At 37.6% G+C, this 24,633-nt stretch overlaps 1 protein-coding gene across 4 annotated transcripts in view; it reads left to right on the forward strand.

The window, feature by feature from the left end:
- Positions 1 to 24,633, forward strand: part of LOC311299845 (cytosolic 5'-nucleotidase 3-like) — a 257,523-nt gene that overhangs the window by 215,735 nt on the left and 17,155 nt on the right. For all 4 annotated transcript variants that reach the window (XM_084423722.1, XM_084423723.1, XM_084423721.1 and 1 more), the window contains 2 exons: positions 4,776 to 4,865; positions 5,149 to 5,311. In XM_084423722.1, coding sequence (XP_084279848.1) covers positions 4,776 to 4,865; positions 5,149 to 5,311 — 253 coding nt within the window. The remainder of the gene's footprint in view (positions 1 to 4,775; positions 4,866 to 5,148; positions 5,312 to 24,633) is intronic.

The raw sequence follows: 24,633 nt of genomic DNA on the forward strand, positions 1-24,633 counted from the left end.
TAAATGTCTGACCAAACAATTAAAATGTTAATTATGCAAGAAAACCTTGTGCTTTGGTCATCTGAACCACTTATTTAGACTTATTTTATTAATTTAATGAGTAAATTAGGCACACATTTGAACAACGCCAAATCAGGTTTTTTGTAACAATTAAATACATTAGTTGACTTAAGACATAGCACAAAAGACACTCTTTTTCGCCACCTGCTGGCGTATTTATGTAATATGAAGAAATTGTCACTGAATTAAGCAGTGAACGAATCTGAACGAATCATTTCATCATTCAATCAACGATTCTCTGGAAAGAATAAAAAATTCCACTGCTACGCCGTAGCTAAGTAGTTGGCTGTGTGTAAAGGCCTCATTATACTTCTGCGTCAACTCCACGGCGTAGCTACGTCGTCACTCCTACGGCGTCGTGGCTGTTTTATGGTTCTGCGTCGGGTTGCATTGCATCGCGGTGCATTTCACCGCCAGAACGCTAGGTGGGGTGTGGTTCGCGAATCTCTTTGCTAGTTTGTTTTGGTTCCGTGCGCTGGTTCCGCGCGAGCGAAAGAGAGAGAGTGTTGTTGCCCGTCTATGGTTGTTGCAGCTGGAGCTAATCGACGTTGAACAACAAATGTAAATAAACTTTTTTTCAAAACAACCATTGATCTATTAATGTGCAATGAGTAAAAAAGCACGCCAAGAACAAAGGGCAAAGGTTTAAGTATACAATAAAAAAAAAATAAGAGTAATAGGTACAAGAAACACACAATATAAAACTGAAACACAATATAAGTTAACCGTAATATAAAACATTATCTAAGAAAATGAACTATTTACAAAAGTGCACTGAATCACGAGGATGCAAATGTTCAGTCTTGCTCTCTGCTCTCATACACCAATCACAGCCCTTGCGGTCTGCGTCGCCTCGACGCGTAGTTACAATTTTTTGGAGGTGCACGTCGAGCTACGGCGGAGGGGTTGGAGAGGGGTTCGCGGCGACGCAGAGGGGTCTGCGGGGGTACGCCGTCGATTCGACGCAGAAGCATAAAACAGGCTTAACGTGTAGCCTACGGCGTACCCTGACATGCATCTCTCCAAAAATGTAACAACAATGCTACACGGACCGCCAGCTCTGTGATTGGTCTGCAAAACCCTTCCCTCGGGTTTCACATGCTCCCTCTGCGTGTGTAATTGCACGTAAACGCGGACAATGACGCAGAAGTATAAATGAAAACCGACGCATAGTCTACAGCGTACAGGATACGGCGTAGGTCAGACGCAGAAGTATAAATCAGCCTTTATGTTTGAATAGCTTTAAAAGCATGTGGAGTCCTAAGCGCGAGTCTCAGGTTTCTGTTGAAACCGGCACTTCTAACGGCAGCTGCAGTGACGTTTAACAAGTGAAGTTTAACAAGACTCGCTTGTTGTCAGAATATGCAAAATGGAAATATTCACGGGACTTTCTAACATTTACAGATAAGGATATAACCATAAAATGTAAGTTTTGCACTGAGAAAAACACGTCAGAGGCTTTGAACTGCACACTGTAATGCTTGTGCTTTTGTTCATAAATGTGTTATAAATATAAATTCTTATTGTTTCAGACAACTTGGATCATGTACCTTTCCTGCAGCCTCACTCTGTGTCCTCTGCTATTTTCCATATGTGTTTTGCCCATATAAATGGGTTATTCACTACTGTAAAGCATGTGACTGACTGATGTTTCTGAGCACAGACACAACAAATTGATAATTAAATTCATGGTTGATTATTTTCATTCTCGATAATAATCAATTTTATCAATTAGTTGTTGCAGCCCTACTCATATTGATCAGTACTAGGACAGTTGCTTTTCACCCTGAACATGCTAACTTTGGGAGATATCATTAGGAAGCATGTCGGTGGTTTTCACTGTTACGCTAATGATACTTAGCTCTATATTTCCTCGCGCCCTGACGAAACATACCAATTCACGAAATTAACAGAATACATAGTTAATATAAAAAAAAGGATGACTAGTAATTTCCTAGCCTGGATGCCAGCCGAACTTAGCCCCGCCCACAAAATTTTTAGGTCGGGAAGTTCGGTCTGGACTCGATCCGTTGAGGAGCTATTATGCCTGAACAAAAATTGTTCGGACCAATCAAATTGTCAGGGCGGGCTTTATGCGATGATGGACAGATGAGCAACGGTAACGTAATCATCCACGTCATCAACGAGCGCTTGGGTTGAATTCAAATGACTGCCGCAGGAGAATTGAGATTTCAAGAGTTCACACTTACAAATAAGTCAGATAGAATAAATGCATATTTGCCGTGCTGTCCGAGGAGAGGCTCCGCGGAGGCTCGGTATTTGGATCGAACCCTAGGCTACTTCCCCCGTATTCCAGGCTGTGGAAGAACAAGCTGACAGTGAGTGGAGGGATGCTGAAAACTGTCAAGGAATGTTAGGTGAGTTGACAGTGAATAAATATATGCTTCCTCTCATGCTGATAGTGTAGACCGTAGACGGTAATTGTTTGATGACAAGTTTGTTTATAAAACATTATGTGTAGATTCCGCCATCGCGTCTGTTATAGAAGATATCGACAGCACATTAATTTTAATAGAGGAACAGAGAACCGCGATCAATTTGTCAATTTGTCGATCGGAAACATGAATGAAAAACATACGTCACTTACTCCGTTGCTCTGATTGGTTGTAGGTCTATCCAATTGAGTGCAGAGGCATTTTCCTTCCTGGTTCGGTTGAAACACGCCCCATAATCACAGCCCAATGGAGCAGTATCAGACTCACATTCTGACTAGAATCTGAGTATGATGACGTCAGGCTAGTAATTTCCTACTACTAAATTCTGAATTAAGGTTTTAATTATTGGACAAAAAACCTCAGCACTTAATAACCTGGAATACTGTCTAACATTGATGGCTGCTCTATCAAGTCTTCATTGTCAGTTAGGAACCTGGGTGTGCTCTTTGATACCAGTCTTCAATTTAAAACCACATTTCTAGCATCTATAAAACCGCATTTTTCCATCTAAATTACAACATATGCTCTCAATTATAAATGCAGAAAAGTTAGTATGGCCTTTTATTGTGGCCAGCCTAAGGTACACCTGTGTAATAATCATGCTGTCTAATCAGCATCTTGATATGCCATACCTGTGAGGTGGATGGATTATCTTGGCAAAGGAGAAGTGCTCACTAACACAGATTTAGACAGATTTGTGAACAATATTTGAGAGAAATTGGCCTTTTGTGTACATAGAAAAAGTCTTTGAGTTTAGCTCATGAAAAATGGGGGCAAAAACAAAAATGTTGCATTTATAATTTTGTTCAGTATATAATAATAATAATAATAAACTTTATTTTCTATAGCGCCTTATCTCAAAAGTTAAACCTCAAAACGCTTCACAAAAAGAAGAAAATAAAATAAAAGAGAAATAGAACAATTTAAAAGAAAATCATTACGCATTACGAACTGTAATTTGTTTAGAGTAGCTTTTGAAACCCCGGCAAGTAGAGCGTTGCAATAATCAACGTGAGAAATTACAAAAATGTTCATTAATTTTTCAGCCACCGGAAATGACAACATAGGACGTAGTCTGGCAATGTTTCTAAGATTAAAAAAATATGTTTTGACTGTATTCTGGATATGAGGAGCAAAAGTTAAATTAGCATCAAATATCACCCCCAAATTTTAGTCTGCCATATTAGTCTGTCTGTCTCATACTTATACCAAAGTTACTGTAGTCAGCCGTATCCGTGCCGCATCCAGATCAGATGATGGACCTGCACCTAAACAGGTCCTCAGAACTGCTTTATAGATGTGTAATAAAGTTCAAAGCTCAGGAAACGAGGAGGCTGGAACCGGCAAACGATCAGCATAAAGTTTTAATCATAGAATAAACAAACAGCAAAACAAAAGTGAAACATAAAACAACATAAATGTCCCAGGCCTGGTTCTCTCTCATTTTGCACCGTCGTCACTCTTCCTTTCATTCATCCAGAGCTCCTCTATGGGACTCAAGATCACTCTGTTCCCATGGCTCTCAGCCCCGCCCTGCTTGCCACAAGATGAAATTAACTAATTTAATAATTGATGATCATTACACTGGAACTGAATCAACACTAAACTGACTTCAGCTGAACAATGACACTATTTTCTTTTTAGAGCTGCATTAAATGAAGATCAAGAAGAGCTCTGTTTGCATCATTTAAGTATTTTCCTGTTATCACTGTAAAGCTGCTTTGAAACAATCTGTATTGTATAAAGTGATATGTAAATAACAGTGACTTGGCTTGATCTTGATTAGACTTTTGTTGTCAAATGTGATCTTCCAGTTTTATTTACATTGCCATATTTGACATTACAAAAAAAGACAGTACTTTAGCCGTTATTGTAAGCTGCTGTGTGAACCTGACATTTACAGAATCACATCAGTAAGTAAATGCAGTTGTCAGTCTCAAACACTAGACATAAAAAGTCCAAACATACTAGGTGCGTAGTAATCCACAAAAGGAAAAAAGGCCCAGACATTATAAGGTTGAATGAAGCAAAAAATACCACATTCATGTTGTGACTGAAAGGTTTGCCCTTTTTTTTTTTTTTTTTTTTGTAAAGCTGTGGTACAGTCACATTTTTTTATTTTCTGTTTTAAATAATTTATTTTTGCTTGCTTCTTTTACCCTTATAGTTTGTGGGCTTTTTTTTTTTCTTTTTTTTTTTCGTATGCACTTTTTTTTATGCACACTGTAAGTGTGTGTGTGTATGTATGTGTGTGTGCAGGTGGACTAAAGCTCATGAGCTCCTTGTGGAGCAGAAGATCAGTAAGGATCATTTGGTTCGAGCTGTGAAAGAGTCTGAAGCCATGCTGAGGTTAGACCATTAAGGGAAACACTAACAAGCGTTTGGAAGTGTTGTGATTAACAGTTCTTGACTAGTCAAATAAAAAATAGCTCTGAAAATAGATTTCTCAAACTTGAATTAACAGAAAAGATTATTGTAATCAGTATTTTCTATTCTTAATACTAAATGCATGCCCTCTATATGCACAAACTGTAAGAGACTACATTGATTTTTACAATGATATCTAAGAGTGTCTCGTTAGAAGATGATTACACATGTATGTCAGTAATAATATTGATAATGTGTTTGTCAGGGATGGATACAAGCAGTTCTTTGATCATCTCTATCAGATGTCTGTTCCTCTGCTGATCTTCTCTGCTGGGATTGGGGATGTGTTAGAGGAAGTGATCAGACAAGCTGGTGTCTTCCATCCTAATGTCAAAGTCTTCTCCAACTATATGGACTTTGATGATTCTGTGAGTCTTCCATCTTTTTATTTAAAGAACAGTAACCCTTCTAGAGATTTCAGGTACTACGTAGATTTTCCACCAAATAAATTAAATTGCAGAAAAAAAAAAAAAAGATTCTGTGGTAGCTTGTTTCCGCCATGTAATAAAAAATAAAAAAGGTAATTGCGACGTTTTATCTCTCAATTCTAACTTTTGTCATGACTTTTTGTACATTTTTACATACAGAAAAAATGGTGACTTTTAAGTAGTATAAAGTCAGAATTGGGTAATTATCTTTTCTTTTTGTGGCGGAAACAAGCTTCCATGTTCTTCAGTGCACATTGTTCTTAATGAAAAAAATCTTCATAATAAATATAATCATCATAAAAATAATAAAATAGGAATATAATCATTAACTATTAATTGTCATTTATAATAATAATAATAATAAATATAGCTGCAAGCAGCAATTAACGGGGTTCAAGCATTTAAGACCGTCATGCCACCTATGCTGTTGTGCTATAGGTTGAACCAAAATGTAGGCCTGAAACCATAAAACATCCATGATGGAGAATGCGCAAATGATATAAATCTATAGTACCAGTGCACCCTAATTCTTTGAAAAAAATTATGGTTTTAAACATTTGTTTATCAGCCAATGCTGGATAATGATAAAGATTAGATTAAAAAGATTTATTGTCCCTCTTGTGGACAACAGTGGTATTTAAGGCTTCATCTTCAGTTTATTTATTTTTTGTGTGTGTGTTTTATTTTTATTGAAAGAAGAAAGAAAATACAATATTTCCATTCACATATACAATTTAACCTTTTTTCCTCCTCCTTTCTTTTTTCTTTAAACATATATGCATATGTACACGGACACATATACACACATAAAAAAATAAAAAAATAAATCAAAAACAAAACAAAAACACTCTTATAAGAATGTAGGAGAAAATAATTAAATTAAATCACAGAGTCATCTTCAGTTTAAATGTTTGATAGAATGTACTGTGAGCCCTCTGAGCATCAGAAGGCCCTCTGAGCATCCTTGAAACCTGGCACATTTCTTCAAAATCAGTTGTTCTCCATATCTACACAGTTTTGTGAATTTTCTACTTTATGCACACAATATATAGACATGTTACTCACAATGGGCCATACCAGAAATATATTAAAAAAATGTATCTGCTATACGATAAACGGTATAGGAGTTATGAGAGGTTTCGCGTTGTTGATTGCTGTAGCGCCACCTATTGGCCAATTGGAGTCATATTTGTTGAGGTTCTCCCCAAGTTGAGACCTACCACCTGGCCAGGTTTCAAGTTTCTAGGCCTTACGGTTTGGTCTGCCCGATCAGTTTTACGGCGGAATAATAATAATAATAATAAATATAGCTGCAAGCAGCAATTACGGGGTTCAAGCATTTAAGCCCGTCATGCCAACTATGCTGTTGAGTTCTAGGCCAAACTGAAATGTAGGTTTGAAACCATTAAATATCCATGATGGAGAATACACAAAATCTATAATACCAGTGCACCCTAATTCTTTGAAAAAAAATACTGGTTTTAAACAATTATCAGCCAATGCTGGATAATGATAAAGATTAGATTAAAAAAGATTGATTGTCCCTCTTGTGGACAACAGTAGTATTTAAGGCTTCATCTTCAGTTGAAATGTTTGATAGAATGTACTGTGAGCCCTCTGAGCATCAGAAATCCTTGAAACCTGGCACGTTTCTTCAAAATCAGTTGTTCTCCATATCTACACAGTTTTGTGAATTTTCTACTTTGTGCACACAATATATAGACATGTTACTCACAATGGGCCATACCAGAAATATATAAAAAATTGTATCTGCTAAACGGTTTCATCGATCGAAATTCTTTTGATAACATTTTGCCATGAGGGACCTTAGATGATGCATGTGAAGTTTCGAGCAATTCGGACAAACGGTCTATGAGGAGTTCGAAAAAGTAGAGTTTTCAAGGAGAATGCGCAAATTATATAAATCTATAGTACCAGTGCACTCTAATTCTTTGAAAAAAATTATGGTTTTAAACCATTGTTTATCAGCCTTCGGTGCTTGGCCCCTAATAAATATATAATAAATAATATAAATATATATATATATAATTATATAAATAATAAATATAGCTGCAAGCAGCAATTACAGGGGCCAAGCACAATCAGATGACAAGGCATGCCAACATTGCTGAAAGTTTTTTTTTTTTTTTTTTTTTTTTTTTCTGTCTCAAACATTTTTTTTTTTTTTTTTTTTTTAATAACTTTATTGAGTTTTTCCTCATCACAATAAACAATGAAGACGTTTGCCAAAGAAGAAAAATGACATTCTCAAAATGCACAATATAAATCTTATTGTATTATAAACTAAGAGTCACACCTCCTGCAAATCATCTGAAAAGACATTTTCTATACTGTTCACATGACAAGGGAGAACAAACTAGATTGAAAGAACTCAAAACAATAAAAATAAACTAAAACAAAATAAATAACATAACAAACCAAATAAGAGGGACTCAGCTCATCTGAAGTGTTATTAAACTCTTATGCAGTTTTTTAGCCTGGGCATTCTCAACCTTTATAAGACAGTTTTGAAACAACAAAAGTTCATTTTTAAGTGCAGACCATGTGGGGGAGGACTTAGCAAATCGACATTTATGTATATAATAACATTGCTGAAAGTGTCAGACCAACTGCAACAATGAGCAATTAAAGACATTAAAGAGGATTTTAGGCAAAATGCCTGAAAAATCATAGAAACAGTAAATAAAAAAATGATTTAATGCATTATCACTTTCGAACAATAGGTGGCGCAGTTTCGGTTTCGAAAACGGTTTTGTCTATCGACACGAAATCAATAACTTTTAGTCGGCACGGTCTGGAGATGATACGATTCGATTTTGGTGAAAAACAGACAAACGGTCTAGGAGGAGTTCGAAAAAGTAGGTTTTGAATGAAAATCAAGATGGCGGACAGGAAGTTAGGCCAAATAAGGTAAACTTGGTATCTGTGTTCTTGGCTTGACCCAAGGAATCTATTAATACCAGTGGCATTTGAATAGGCAGATTTATTCAAACGTTATTAGCATTTTTAGAAATTTTGTTATAACTTTTGACCAAAAGGTGGCGCTGTCTCGAAATATTTTGGGTCCTTTCAGGGGATGGTGTTGTTAGCACATTCTGAGTTTCGTAATATTACACCAAAGCATTTGTTTAGTATAGCATTTTATTTGTCAAAACTGTATTGAAATCAATGGGAATTTCATGTTTTGTTCTATTATAGCGCCACCAAGAGGCTCAGTCCCACAAATTTTTTTATGTGTCCTCAGAGTGAGCCCATACATATGTGTGTCAATTCTGGTGAAAATATCTCAATTCACTTCAGAGTTATAGACATTTATATGAAAAAACACGTAAAAAATGACTGACACATGACTTTGATTGGATTTTACTACTATACCCCTTACTATCAATATTTTCGCATTTGGGAACTGGTGTTTAGCAATCAACCTATGTTTCCAAACTTCTGACGGTGGTTTCGTCTCGATCGGACTAGCGGTTTCGAAGATATAGCCAAATATTTTTTAAGCGCTAAATCACAGCGCTACACAAACCGTAGGGCGAAACCTAGCATGTTTGGTATCGTAGGACTCGGCAAGGTTTCAGGAGTCTAATTCGATGAGTCTCGTGAAAATAAGTCGACCACACCCAAAGTTATAAGCATTTGAAAAAAAAAATCACCACTAGGTGGCGCTGTTTCAAAACTTCTCACGCTCCTTCAGGACATCATGCTGATGACCCATACCAAGTTTCGTAACAATCCGTTCATGCGTTCTTAAAATACAGCATTCTAGCACAAAATTCAAAATGGCCGACAGTCAAAATGGGCGATATGGTAAAAATGGATATCAGTCGACTCGGCATGTTGCCCTGAATCTAACGAGACCAATAGGGGTTATGCGCAACATACTTCCGGGTTCTACAAAACAGATATAACTACTTCCGGTCGTCAGCTACTGAGGTAAACACAGCGTAGGAATGGCGACCTTTTATAGCCGGTGTTTACAGGAGCTACCCATTCTATCCATTTCAGATGTACATCGTATTGCCAAACAGACTTCCAGAGCCCCGAGTACTCCGTTAAATAAAGGATTTAAGTTTTACGCCTCCTCATTTATTCATGATTATGAAGGTATGTAAGTTAGTATATGTAGCTTTTGCTAATGGCACCCGATGTAGAGTTAGCTAACTATCAGTAAGTTATTTTAGACTTGTATGCTATCATAGTAGTTTAACCTCTTATATTTGCTTGCAGACGATTAAAACAATCAAATGAAGACTGCATTTTATTTTTTTTATAAAAATTTTTTTTCTGATACTTAAGCATTTGTGACATTTTTATTAAAACAGAAATAAGAATTGTATTTAAAAAAAGCGCAAAATAAGTTACCTCAGAGATAACCTACCGCTGCAGATGCGTACAGTAATGCAAACCGGAAATGTTTATACCCGTTTTCCGGTTAGAACGTTGGGCGTTCCGCATAACCCCTATTTTATGATTTTTGGACAAACTGTTCAGAAGTTAGAAGCAAAAATAGCCATTTTTCATATCTCCGGACCAGTAGGTGGCGCTGCGCCGAAACGCAGCATGTAGCCTCAGGTCATGCTTGTGATGACATGTACCAAGTTTGGTCTGATTACGATAAACCGTTGCGGAGATACAGCCTTACGACTGTTTTCGCAAGCGCTACGTAAAATTTGTTTGAGCGTTTATCGAAAACGGTTTGACGAATCAATTTGAATTCCATAACTTTTGGTCAGCACTGCCTGAAGATGATCTGGTTCAATTTTCGTGCAAATCGGACAAACCGTCTAGGACGAGTTCGAAAAAGTAGTTTTTTCGAAAAATTCAAAATGGCGGCCATATTTTTATGACGGAAAATGACGTCATAGGGCCAAACGGTTCAAAAGTTATTAGCATAATAAAAGTGAAACTTTGGACAGGTGGTGGCGCTAGAGGGAATGACTTAGACACACCAAAATTGGTGTATTTAATGTTGGGACTGTCCTCTATCAGAATGTCAAACCATTACAACTTTCCCGCAATCGGTTCTATGGGCTGCCATACGCCCGTTTCACACATACTCCGTTTGCAGTGCGTATGCGGTGCGTATTTTTTTCCGTACCCATGTTAACAGGTTAGAGCTTTCACACTGCACGCGGTTGCAGTCCGTCGATCCGTTCCAGTTGCGGTGCGTATACAGCAGTGCAGCGATCGTTTCCGCACCGAGTCTATTTTTGCTGTGCTGCACACGCTGAATTAAAGTGACAGCGCATGTTTCATGGTCAAAATGAACACAGAATGACCTAAAAATGTAGTAATTTCACCATAAATGCGATTAATTAAATAAAATGTAGTAATCTCACCATAAATGTATTTAATTAAATACTATTTTCACTTTAAGACCGGGGTAAAGCAAGGGAAACTACAATTTACCTCAACAAAGGCGACATAATGAACGACACTCGTCTCATTCGTGGAGGTGGAAAAACAAGTTCTTTGTGACATGCAAGATTTATTGTATTAATAAATGCAAAAGAAAAGATATGAGAGTCGGCTGTTTTTGTCAATTTTAAGTTTTAATTTAAAATGTTTGCGATATTTATATAAGTAGGCTACATGGTTAAATATTTGACCACTGCTTGAGGAACTTAATAGAAGTAGAAGTAATACAATGAATAATAGGCCTATGTTGTTTAAATTGTGTTTAAACGTGCATACGTCTCGTCTATTAAAGAGTGTATATGTGTACAAAGAGAATCGCAATGCTGAGACGTTAAGACCGCAGGGTAAATCAAGGGAAAATACGTATTTCAACAAGGCAACATAATGAACAACACTCGTCTCATTCGTGGAGGTGGAAAAACAAGTTATTTGTGACATGCAAGATTTATTGTATAAAGATTTAAATTATGCAAAAGAAAAAGTATGAGTCTGCTGTTTTTGTCAATTTTATAGTTGTAATTGAAAAATGTAGGCTATGCGATTTTAATATAATTACATGGTTACATTTTTTACCACTTGCTTGAGCAACTTAATATATAATTATATAGAAGTATAATGCATTGAATAATACGTTGTTTAAATTGTATTTAAACGTGAATACGTCTATTAAAGAGTGTATATGTGTACAAAGAGAATCGCAATGCTGACAAAAAAACTTTTTTTAAATAAAAAGTTGCTTATAACTACTGGATTTGAAATACAAATAGAGTATGTATTTTGTACAGCCGCGGATCAGTTACGCACTGCAAACGCAGCATATGTGAAAGCACTATTGCGCGTGCTGTGCTCCTGCACCGCATACGCACTGCAACACTCACCGCATACGCACTGCACACGGAGTATGTGTGAAACGGGCGATAGACTCCCATGGCGGAAGAAGAAGAAGAAGAAGAACGGGAACAGATACAATAGGTGCCTCCGCACCTTCGGTGCTTGGCCCCTAACAATAGGTGTTCAGCACTTCGTGCTTGAACCCCTAATAATAAAAATCCTAACAATTACAATAGGTGTTCAGCACTTCGTGCTTGAACCCCTAATAACAATACATATTATTTGTATTGCACTTTACATTACAGCAATCTCAAAGTGCTACAGAGCATATAGAAATACAGTTAAAAAATCAAGGTCAATAAATAGTTGAAAGAAAAACCTATAAAATAAACTATAAAAAAGTGAAAACCTTTTTTTTTTTAAAGATATGTTTTTAGGTTTCGTTTAAAAACATCTGTAGGGCATTCCACAGCCTCAGAGCAGCCGATGAAAAGGCCCTATCACCCATGCTGCAGAGCTTGGTTCTGGGGGCTTGGAGGGTGTTTGTGTTTGCAGATCAGAGGGTGCGTGAGGATGTCTGGTGGGTGAGGAGTTCCTTAAGGTAAAGGGGGGCATGTCCATGAATGCATTGGTGAGTGAGGAGTAGGCTTGCGACGATAGTCGGTGTTACCAGTGTTACACGGTATTCAGTTGCAACACCGGTTTCATCACTTGCCCACCGCGGCACCGCAAAAAAAATCAAAGTTTAAAGCGTTAAAAATATTTAACGCAATTACGCAGTATCTGTTTTTTTCTGTCACCCCTTGAATAGCGTTGTATGATCACGCTCTTATTAATGTGAATGCTTTTAAAGCATTCAAGCACGACAAGACTAAAGAGACCGCGCTGTAAGTCCTGCCTATTACACACACACGCACACGACCCACAGAAAAGACGCGTGTCAGTATCGGGTTCTCTTTCGGGCTTGAACAAACCATAACACACACAAATTATGCCAAAATGTCCGTTTTGTCGAGTGTCCTCATAAGAGCAGTCTTAAATGATTTAAATAAAGTCTTAAATGAACGAAGAGATTTGTGAGAAAATGGGATGCGTGTCAGATCGCGTCTCTGTCAGCAGCTGCTGGTCTAAAGTGTCATTAATGTTAATCAAAGAACAAAGGTAAGAGAATAAATTACTCACTGGTTTGAAACCTGGCGGCTGTATTTCTTATAAAAGTGAAGCCAAACCATGGCAACAGTAGTCGGTGTCTCTAAAGCTGGTGAAATTGTTTAAAAAAAAAAAGATATCACCTTTCACCAAAGACAAAGAAAATAATATTTCTGAATAAAAACCATACCATTTAATGAACACTTTGTCTAAGCCTTCTGCATGTACCCAAAGCACACCCTCTGCCACATTTTTTTATTATTAATTAGAGAACATATGAACATTGTTACATAAAAACATGCATCAAAGACAGACACTTCAAAAACCCTCTGCTACATTATACAAGTACAACCAGATACACAAGCACATCCTTTTCAACATACAAAAATATCAGTCCCACCAAGTTAACAAGTTATAGAGTTCTGCTTCCCACAGCTAAACAAGATAAAGCTTTCACACATGATACTGCCCTGCTAAAAAATGAATAAAAAATTAAAACTATAGAAACCATTACCGAAATTCTATTGGATTTAATGGTTTTCATGAGAATTTTATTGGTTGTAATGGGAATTATAGTGGTCTCTGTGAGTCTCTACTGATATGTGTTGGGTTCTATTGGTGGGGGCATTAAATCCTAATGGAATATGTCCCAAACACACTACAAAAAAGAATTCTGTAGTGGTTTAAATGGTAAAAGCCAATGGTTCCTATTGGTATTTTAATAGAAACCATTAGTATTTCTGTGATGGTTTCCAACTTTTTTTAAGCTGGTCTGATCTTCTGTCATTGTCTAAAGAAATAATTACACACACACATCATGCTTAATGTTTTATTATCAAGGTGAACACATGAAATTCATCAGTATCTGTAAAATTCACCTAGGCTACATAAATGAGTTTCACAGCACTAACACTGTTTCAGCTTTGATCGCCTCGGTAAACACGTAATAAACGGGGCGTTAACATATAAGCCTACTTGCATTTTATGGTTGTCAGCTTTGTTGCATTACATTTACTTCACCAGGAGATGGTGCTGCAATTTCTATATGAATGAAGCTTCGAGTAATGAACCATTTTCGAAACAATTGTATCAGAAAGCAATAATGCTTCGAAACGCTTCATTTGGCCATCACTACACATCTCCAGCGAAGGCTTCTTCACGCAAAAGAAAAACTCTTCATGAAGCGCAGTGAAATTCAGCGACCTATGTGGCGTTTCCTGATGGGTCGAGGTTGTTCGTTAACTCATTTTATACGTAAATTCACACGAGCTCTAAGCGCATGCGAGACTGCTGCGAGTAGTCAAACTTTATTAATTAAACAGAAAATCAGAGGGAATTATTTCTTTAATGTATTTTTATATAGTCATCATATTTTTTTGATTTTTTTTTTACTGGTTGGGCGGTCACACGGCTTTCATATTTTTCAGTTACTGACTGGTGCGGAGACCTGGAGTGTTTTTTTTTTTTTTTTTTTTTTTTCAAATTTTGATTTTGAATTACTTTATTTTTAAACTTTCGGATTCAACCCATGTTCTCAAGCAGTGAAAAATAGAGGACACTGACAACGTGCTGACAGGACCGAGCAGGTAATATTTAATATGAAACAAAGTCTCAACTTTCAAATTTGGACAGTCAAAGAAAATTAAACAATAAATAGGCCTACCGTTTTGTGGCTCTTTAATGTGTCGTGACAGATTGCCTCAGTTAAAGCCAAGTTCAAATCCACCGACATTAATAACTCTCCTGACTGCTTTGTCGGACAAAAATGGTGGATTTTGATTGGTCATACTCAGATCGCATGTCAATCAAACTCCCTGCGAAGGATGAATTTACGCTAATTTAAGCACCAGCTTTGAGTATGACATTGAGTATTGGACGGAGTTTGGCGATGTTCTTGAGGTGGTAGAATGATGTCTTACAGAGGTCAAGTCATCTTCATTTATATAGCGCTTTTAACAATGTAGATTGTTTCAAAGCAGCTTTACAGAGATAAACATATAATTTAAGGTAACAGAGATTGTTTTGGCTTTATAGCGGTTCTTTAATAAAGTTATTTTCCAGCTAAAGTTAGTTTTGATTGATTCGCTTCCGTCGCAACGATCATTTGTTATTAAATTAGGGGCCGCTAAGATGACACCATCCTCTCTACACAGACTTTAAACATGAACCTGTGATAAATGCTGATGGCGTGCACATGCGCATTAAGAATTGGTTCTATAGTTATGTGCGTTTGAATATATGTGTGCAGGTTTGTAATTCCCTACAAACCAAGCCTAAACAAAGTACTGTTTTTTCTTATAAATTTTGATACAGAATTTTATTTTATTTTGTCACTTCGGGGTAGGTACGCGAAACGAATTTTGCCGACAGCGCTTTATCTGTAGAGTGGTAAAGGGATCCTCCAAAGGGAGAGACTAGTTGGCACTTCAGCACTGCATTGTCATCGGGTCCAGGCGAAGGTCCTTCGTCAGATCTGGATATGGCCTGGATCCGGCAGGCTGCGGGAAAAACCTTGGGATAAACAAAGACACTAAAATTAGCGTAGATGCCATTCTTCTTATGATGTAACGAGTACATCAGGATTTATGGGAAGTGTTCCCGGTTCCGGCTGACCTAATCTATGCAGCCTAACATTGAATTCTAGAAGTCTATATGCTTCCCGGACAATGTTAGGAAGACTGTTCCAAAGTTTTGTGCTAAATAGGAAAAGAATCTACCGCCAGCAGTCGATTTTGATATTCTAGGTATTATTAACTGGCCGGAATTTTGAGATCGCAATAGACGTGAAGGACTATAATGCGTTAAAAGGTGTTTGATGTGGGTGTCAAAGGTGAGTTGAGAGTCCATTTTAACACCCAAATTGGGGACAGATGTGGAAAGGGAGATGTTTTGACCAGAGAAAGTGATACTGGTGATGTTGGAAAAGCGGAGCTGATGTGGTGTGCCAACTATGATGGCATCTGTTTTGGAACTGTTCAGTTGAAGGAAGTTGAGCTTCATCCATGCCTCTATCTCCTCCAGGCAGGTGGTCAGTGTGGATGTTGGCAAGGGAGCAGAAGTAGTGGGGGTTGTCCTGAGATAAAGCTGTGTGTCATCAGCATAACAATGGAATGATATACCATGTCTGCTAATGACTTTGCCAAGGGGGAGCATGTAAATGGAGAAGAGTTTGGGACCCAGCACAGAGCCCTGAGGGATGCCGCAGTTGACGTTGTGGGTGTGTGATTTGGCTTTGCCCAGGGCGACGTGCTCGGTTCTGCCTGTTAGGTATGAGATAAACCAGTTGTGAACATTTTCTGAGAGTCCAATGGTGTGTTGCAGGCAGTGGAGGAGAATGTTGTGGTCTACTGTTTCAAAAGCAGCTATTATGTCTAGGAGGATGAGTAGAGATGGGGAACCAGTATCTGCTGCCATCAGGAGGTCGTTGGTGATCCTGACCAAGGCTGTTTCTATGCTATGGCCAGGGTGGAAACCTGACTGGAACTTTTCAAACAGGTTATTGTGTTTGAGGTGAACATAAAGTTGTGCTGCAACAATCTTTTCCAGAACCTTTGATATGAATGGAAGATTGGAAATGGGCCTGTAGTTGGAGAGAACTTCTGGATCCAGTAGGGCTGCACAATTAATCGCAATAAAACCGCACGCGATTTGGCAAAGGCTGCGATTATTTTATGCGCAGCTTGTCAGTGGAGTGCGGTTGATTGGTAGTAAATACTGCTCCAGCTGAACGCCAGAGGGCGCTCTCACGCAAACACGCTAAATATGCCCCGCTGCAGAAGTACAATAATGCGCATCATTCCAGGAAATCGCTGTAGCTGAATAAACAGAAGATTGAAACGCTTTGATTAAACATGACTTATAAATACACGACTGCCTTATTCTTATTCTGTAAGGCACATCATCTCACAGAAGGATGCTCAACTGTCGTTATGAAGTGAGTTTGGAGTAAATGCATGTTATTAAATGTTGTCTGTTGTTGGACAAGAGGTTCATAAATGCTTCTCATGTTTTGGAAAGATGTTTGACACGTGTTGCTTTTTCAAATACACGTTATAAGTGACTCAAACTCACAGTGCTTTCAGATGGAGCAGTGTTTACAGAGCCGTACATCAATGACAAACTGCGCATAAAAAAATAATCGCAGCCTTTGCGATTTTAAAATCGCGATAAGCCATCTCGATTTAAGTGCGATTACATGTAAATTGCGATTAATTGTGCAGCCCTGAGATCCAGAGTGGGTTTTTTTCAGTAGAGGTCTGATGACAGCAGTTTTCAACGTAGATGGGATATGGCCAACTAGGAGGGAGTGATTTATGATCTTGGTGATGAATGGAGAAACGGCAGAGATGTTGGCCTTCAGTAGAGCTGAAGGGAAAGGGTCCAGGGCACAGGTGGACGGCTTCATTTTTTTGATGACTTCTTCCTGTGTGGCATCAGAGAAAGAGCAGAGGGGCTGGACAATCTCAAACGGTGGGTCGGCCGTTGGGAGGGGCAGGACAGCAGTGGCGGAGAGGTGTGAGCGGATGTTATTAACTTTTTGTTTGAAAAAAGTGATGTGCATGTTGCACCTCTCCCCGGTGGTCTCAGAGTGGAAGAGGAAGGGGGGTTTGAGAAGGTGTTTTATTGAAAAAAGTTGTTTGGAGTTACCAGGGCTGTTGTTGATGATAGTGGAATAAAACCTGGACCGTGCATCCCTCAGAGCTTCTGCATATGCCCTCTTTTGTTCCCTTGTATGCCTGTTTGTGAATAGTCAGTCCAGAGGCCTTGAGCCGCCGCTCAAGGACACGCCCAGCCGCCTTCATCTTTCACAGCTCGCAGGTGTACCAGGGTACTGAGCGATTGAATGAGACTGACCTGGATATTAAGGGGGCGTGGAGGTCCAGAACCTTAGGGACTGGTTGTAGAAATCCACGGAGTCAGCAACAGAAAGGAAGTCAGTTTTTTAAATGTCCTTAAAATGTATTAATTTGTAAGACCAGTATAGTTAAAAATATATATTGTTTTACAATAAACTAATGAAAGCTACATCAACTGTCATATACAACAAATTACATATGTATACATGAGGGTGCTATAACATCACTGTTTTTCTATTTAAGACAGTTTGAGTGATACAACATTAGTTCAGTAGTAGCATGAGTACAGTGCTGTACTCGCCACCCATCTCTTCCATTGTTGTCTTTCATTTAAGAGGATTCACACTGACAGAAATTTGCTACGATAAAGCAATTCTCCGCAATTCTGCTGCTTAACTACTTCAATACTCAAACATTTAATGATCTGTACTGACTAATGGTCTTGTACTATCAGTAAGTAAATTAGATTTCATTAGTTTATGAGAGCTCGTTTCAATGGAAAATGAAGCTGTACATGTGGCTCAAAAACATGTTAGTTCCAGAAAACGCTATCAATATTTTAAAAGCATTTTAAAAATAACCAAGTTCAGGACAATTAGTTGGCTGATGGCCTATATAAAGTATGCTTCTCTAAGGTCATTGCTGGTGTCTCTCTTCCTTGGCATTGTGTTTACACACATCTGAAGGCTCCAGATGCTAAAACTGCCAGAACTTCTGCTTTTATAGAGGTGCACTTGCAGGTGATCAGTTAATAAAATGCCTTTGATTAGCAGTGCCTGACCGCTAATTAACCTCTTAATTCCTATGTTAACAAGTAAGGGTGTTCTAACTTTGTCACCCATGGCCTTTCCATGTTGGCTTTATTTTTGCTAAACAAATAATGACATTTTGTGATATGTCATGTGGTGTTGTTCATCTGAGGTTTTATTTTCCAAATTTTAAGACCTGCCAAGGACCAGATTATTTTTTATTATGCCCTGATTCAGAAAACCATGGAATTCAATAGGGTGTCCTAACTTTTTAACATGACTCTATCTCTCTCTCTCTCTCTCTCTCTCTCTCTGTATGTATATATCTATATATCTATATATATATCTATATCTATATATATATCTATATATCTATATATATATCTATATCTATATATATATCTATATATCTATCTATATATATATATATATATATATATATATATACACACACAGTGGGGAGAACAAGTATTTGATACACTGCCGATTTTGCAGGTTTTCCTCCTTACAAAGCATGTAGAGGTCTGTAATTTTGATCATAGGTACACTTCTACTGTGATTCAACTTTTAACCCCTTACCAGTCACCCCCACTTTTGGAAAGTGCTGCATACATGACATACCCAAATTAAAAAGGTTGCTGCTCATAAGTCATTCTGAATAGACACATAACACACATATATTTAGAAAGCCAACCCTTGAGAGTTTATAGTTCAAGACTCAAAATTAACCAGACTGTTATTAATATTGAGATATATAAGCTCAAACATAAAAACAAAAACAACAAATATTAAGAACATATTTATTAAATGTATAAAAATATTATTTGAATTTAGGATAGCAACTTATAACCACAACTAAAGTGTAGCCACAATTAATTTGCATTTTATTGCATGACATAAGTATTTGATCACCTACCAACCAGTAAGAATTTCGGCTCTCACAGAGCTGTTAGTTTTTCTTTAACCCTCTGGGGACCAAGCTGTTTTTGGGGTCCTTGAGATGTTCTGACATGCCTTGACATTTGTGCTTTTTTCAGTTATTTATAAACATGTTAATGGCAAAGGTGTAAATTCACTCTATATAGCACAAACAGGGCTACCATAATATGCGAGCACCGTGTATGTAGATGTTTGTATTTTTAAGAGAATAATGTTTATGCGTGGTTATTGGAAAAAAATTAAATGAAAGTTGCTGAATTAAGACCACAAAACACATATTAAATATGTGTCCACAAGACTTTTGACTAATTGATGTTGTCCCTTTGAGTTCTAGCTTCAAAATGATGTGAAAATAGTCTTGCTTTATCGTTCACAAAAAAAAATACATTGATTTAAATGGTGTAAAACAGGTTTTGCTTGGAAAGCCAATATGCGAGGGGGAGGAGTAGTTTACACCTTAAATTACAAGGTCCCACCCACTCTGCATAATGACTCTGCATAATTAGCCATTCATTCAGGTGTGACACTGACTGAGCCACAATGCAAGGACAACATATGTAGGCTATTTAGAAGACTTATATTGACCATTTAAGATTTCGCTTACATCTATCTTGTAAATATGTTTTGCTATTTTATTAAAAATGTTACAATTACAACAATAATTACAATTTCAACAATATTTCAAGTGTACTCTTTCTTTGTAAAAAAGAAAAAGAAAAAAGATTATAGGCCTACATTTTATCATATGTATTCATTAGTTTGAATATAGCAAATATATATATATATATATAATATATATAAATATATATAATATATATAAATAATATAGTTATATATAGTTAAATATATATATATATATATATATATATAAAACGTTAGATATGAGCAGAAATTGCTTTGATGTGGCAGTATATTCTACAGTAGCCTAAAAACTGTACCCAAATCTAGTCAACAAGTGACTGACTGTAACGTTGTTTTTATGAAATATTAGGGCATATAAATGCTAATTTGCAGTTTAATACGTTGCTTATACAAATACATTTTATTTCAACATATTCCAGTCGATTTTTACTCATCTCAGTAGGCTATAGCAAAGCAGTTTATTCTTTCACACACAGACGCGCGATTCATATTTAGGCTAAACAGTCTTTACAAATATGTACCCTTCATTCATCTCACAGAAAGGCGAGTCATATTCTAGAAATGCGATTCATCTTTTTGCGGTTTGCATAGGCCTCTAACGTTATTCCACACTTGAGAAAAGAAAACAGCCTACCTCACTCCTCAGCAGGATCTGCTCCTCATATCAGAGGAAACTTTTCTCCATAAACTTTTCTCCATAAGGTAGGCTATTATGCCTCACTCGATTGCGACGCGCTTTGTTTACAGCTGATGTGGGCGTTTCACAGACTGAAATGGTTCTCAGAATTTGCGTTTGAATAGCACGCACTCTCCGGGGCGTGGTCAAATTACTTTTGAATGGCTCGTAATGAGCTCGACTGGAGTCGCTCTCTTTTTGTACAGATTACAGAAGCTGAGAATATTTGTTTTTTATATAAATTACTTCATTTAAAAGCTGCGATCTCAAGCTTTATGCCCGTGGGTCTGTTTGCCTGTTTGACTGAATTTTCGCGGAGTTATAGATCATTTTCGAACGCGTTTCAAATGGGAGTTTACTGACAGAGAGAAGGCAGAAATCGCATCATGTTAATATTTCTTTATTTGTCAAAAAGCAAAACACTTTATTTTTATTGTGAGTATACAGAAAAAAAATAGAAACTGAACAGGATCGATTGATGTATTACACGAAAATGAAAGATCAAAATTAACAGAGCATTTAGTGTTTATTTTCATTGCTAAAAAAAAAAAACGAGCAAAACGCGCGGGCGCGTTTTTGGTCCCCAGAGGGTTAAGAAGCCCTCCTGTTCTCCACTCATTACCTGTATTAACTGCACTTGTTTGAACTCGTTACCTGTATAAAAAACACCTGTCCACGCACTCAATCACACAGACTCCAACCTCTCATGGCCAAGACCAGAGAGCTGTGTAAAGACATCAGGGATACAATTGTAGACCTGCAAAAGGCTGGGATGGGCTACAGGACAATAGGCAAGCAGCTTGGTGAGAAGGCAACAACTGTTGGGGCAATTATTAGAAAATGGAAGAAGTTCAAGATGACGGCAGTCTCCCTCGGTCTGGGGCACCATGCAAGATCTCACCTCTTGGGGCATTAATGATCTTGAGGAAGGTGAGGGATCAGCTCAGAACTACGTGGCAGGACCTGGTCAATGACCTGAAGAGAGCTGGGACCACAGTCTCAAAGAAAACCATTAGTAACACACTATGCTGTCATGGATTAAAATCCTGCATCGCACGCAAGGTCACCCTGCTCAAGCCAGCACATGTCCAGGCCCGTCTGAAGTTTGCCAATGACCATCTGGATGATCCAGAGGAGGAATGGGAGAAGGTCATGTGGTCTGATGAGACAAAAATAGAGCTTTTTGGTCTAAACTCCACTCGCCGTGTTTGGAGGAAGAAGAAGGATGAGTACAACCCCAAGAACACCATCCTGACCGTGAAGCATGGAGGTGGAAACATCATTCTTTGGGGATGCTTTTCTGCAAACGGGAGAGGACGACTGCACCGTATTGAGGGGAGGATGGATGGCCCCCATTTATCGCGAGATCTTGGCCAACAACCTCCTTCCCTCAGTAAGAGCATTGAAGATGGGTCGTGGCTGGGTCTTCCAGCATGACAACGACCCGAAACACACAGCCAGGGCAACTAAGGAGTGGCTCCGTAAGAAGCATCTCAAGGTCCTGGAGTGGCCTAGCCAGTCTCCAGACCTGAACCTAATAGAAAATCTTTGGAGGGAGCTGAAAGTCCGGATTGCCCAGCGACAGCCCCGAAACCTGAAGGATCTGGAGAAGGTCTGTATGGAGGAGTGGGCCAAAATCCCTTCTGCAGTGTGTGCAAACCTGGTCAAGAACTACAGGAAACGTATGATCTCTGTAATTGCAAACATATTTTCTGTACCAAATATTAAGTTCTGCTTTTCTGATGTATCAAATACTTATGTCATGCAATAAAATGCAAATTAATTACTTAAAAATCATACAATGTGATTTTCTGGATTTTTGTTTTAGATTCCGTCACTCACAGTTGAAGAGTATCTATGATAAAAATTACAGACTTCTACATGCTTTGTAAGTGGGAAAACCTGCAAAATCGGCAGTGTATCAAATACTTGTTCTCTCCACTGTATTTATATATATATATATATATATATATATATATATATTAGTGCAAGGAAAGGTACTCCTCCCAGAAAATGTACAAATAAAGATACTTTTAGATGTTTAATTTCTATTTAGAGCATTGGGATTGCTAGACAAGGGCTTAATGAACTCGTTTTTGTGAAAACCTCGAAATCGACCAAAATCTAAATTTTGCACTTGTTTTGCCTGTAGCTCGAAATGATCCCGTGCGCATTCTGACTCCTTTTGCCAGCACGATAAAAGGCACGGAAAATTTATAAAGTTGATCTTCTACGGAGATCAGTTAAAGGAATAGTTCACCAAAAAATGTAAATTATGTCATTTATTCATCCTCAAGTTGTTCTAAACCTGTATGAATTTATTTCTTCTGCTGAACACAAAAGACGACATTTAGAATAATGTCGGAAACCAAACAGTTGATGGGTTTGACATTGACTTCCAGAGTATTTTTTTCCATACCATCAACTGTTTGGTTACCCATATTCTTCAAAATAACTTGCTTTTGAGCAGTTTAGGGCCTTATAGGTATTAACTTAATAGGTAAACAGTGTAGAGTAGGGCTGCCAAAATGGCTGCAAATCTAAATTAGAATTTTATTTCTTAAATATTAGCAAAATTCAAATTATATTCGAATTCTAAAGACAATACTTAATGTTAGAGGAAAAAAGTATTGTATTGTCTCCTATGCCCACAAGAGGGCACAAGCAAGCGCAATAAGCAAATATAAACCAAATCAAGCATTGCATCTTTTATTGAAATGAAATGATATTCACTTTTTTAAAAGTACATTAACTTTTCAAACAATTGTTCTTAAATAAAATAAAATTTCATTAATGTGCATGCAAGAAACATTTTATGCACATGCAAAAAAAAAACTTTAGGTTACTTACTAGGGGTGTAACGATTCATCAACTACATCGATGTATCGATTTATATTCCTACGATCCAACTACATCGATCTGTGCTCGGCAAGTTGGTCTTCCGGACGACATATATCGATCATCGTTTTAAAAGGTAATGAATCGATTGTATCGATACTAGGAAATAACGCATTGGATTTAAGCACGTCAGACTTTATATGGATGTTTTTTTCTTAGCACTTTTAATGATAAAGGCGTTAAACGTTACTCGATTCAGTCTGCCTATCTGTGACGTCGTCGCCATGCGTGACGCGCCAGCAGCAGCGCAAAGACAACAAGCAGCGCAAAGTCTCTCAGTCAGTCGACTTTCCTGTCTCTCAGCCGCTGCAGTAGCGCACACTCTTCAATTGCACGCGCAAATGCGCCGGAGCGCACTGTATCACTTCACTAAAGTGCAAAAGACATACGAGAATGCAACGTCATAAATTAGTTATTGGTACATCATGTGTGTTGCTATTTATCAGGAGCAGTTTCCATGTTTCTTTACCAGTTCTTCTAAGTATTGCGTATCACCATGGTAGCCTAATTCTTGTTTGTTTCTATAACAAAATGCCACTTACTGGTTATTTAGTATATTTGTATATGACTGTGGTGGCTCATACCAAGATTGTATTAACAAAAACTAGTTTGGGACTGCTATTTAATAGCTTAACCTCGCAGTGCCTACTGTTTATCAGTATTTGTCATATTCTTACAATTTTTTTTGTATGTTAAGTAAAGGGGGACAGAACTTGTGTGTCAACAATTTTTGTGTAAACAAATGTATTATAATAGGCCTATATAATTCCTAAAAAGGTGGGTCGCGGCTTGATGACCATGGGGAAATGTGGGGTCCCATGGCCAAACTATTCAAAACATCATTCAATGTTGTGATAATCGTAATTAATGATCGCAATTACAATTTCAAGGGAATAATCGACAATTATAATTTTTGTCATAATCGTTCAGTCCTACTTTATTCATATAAAATGTGAATGCATTTGACATTAATTGTTGTTTACTTGTTTGTTTATATCCATAATTAATTTATACCTGATTCCCTTACAAGAATTTTTGGCTAAAAAGTCACTGAATCGATTTCAGGTCACTGAATCGTTT

This window comes from Rutilus rutilus, assembly GCF_951802725.1.
Source record: "Rutilus rutilus genome assembly, chromosome: 11".
Lineage (NCBI taxonomy): Eukaryota > Metazoa > Chordata > Actinopteri > Cypriniformes > Leuciscidae > Rutilus > Rutilus rutilus.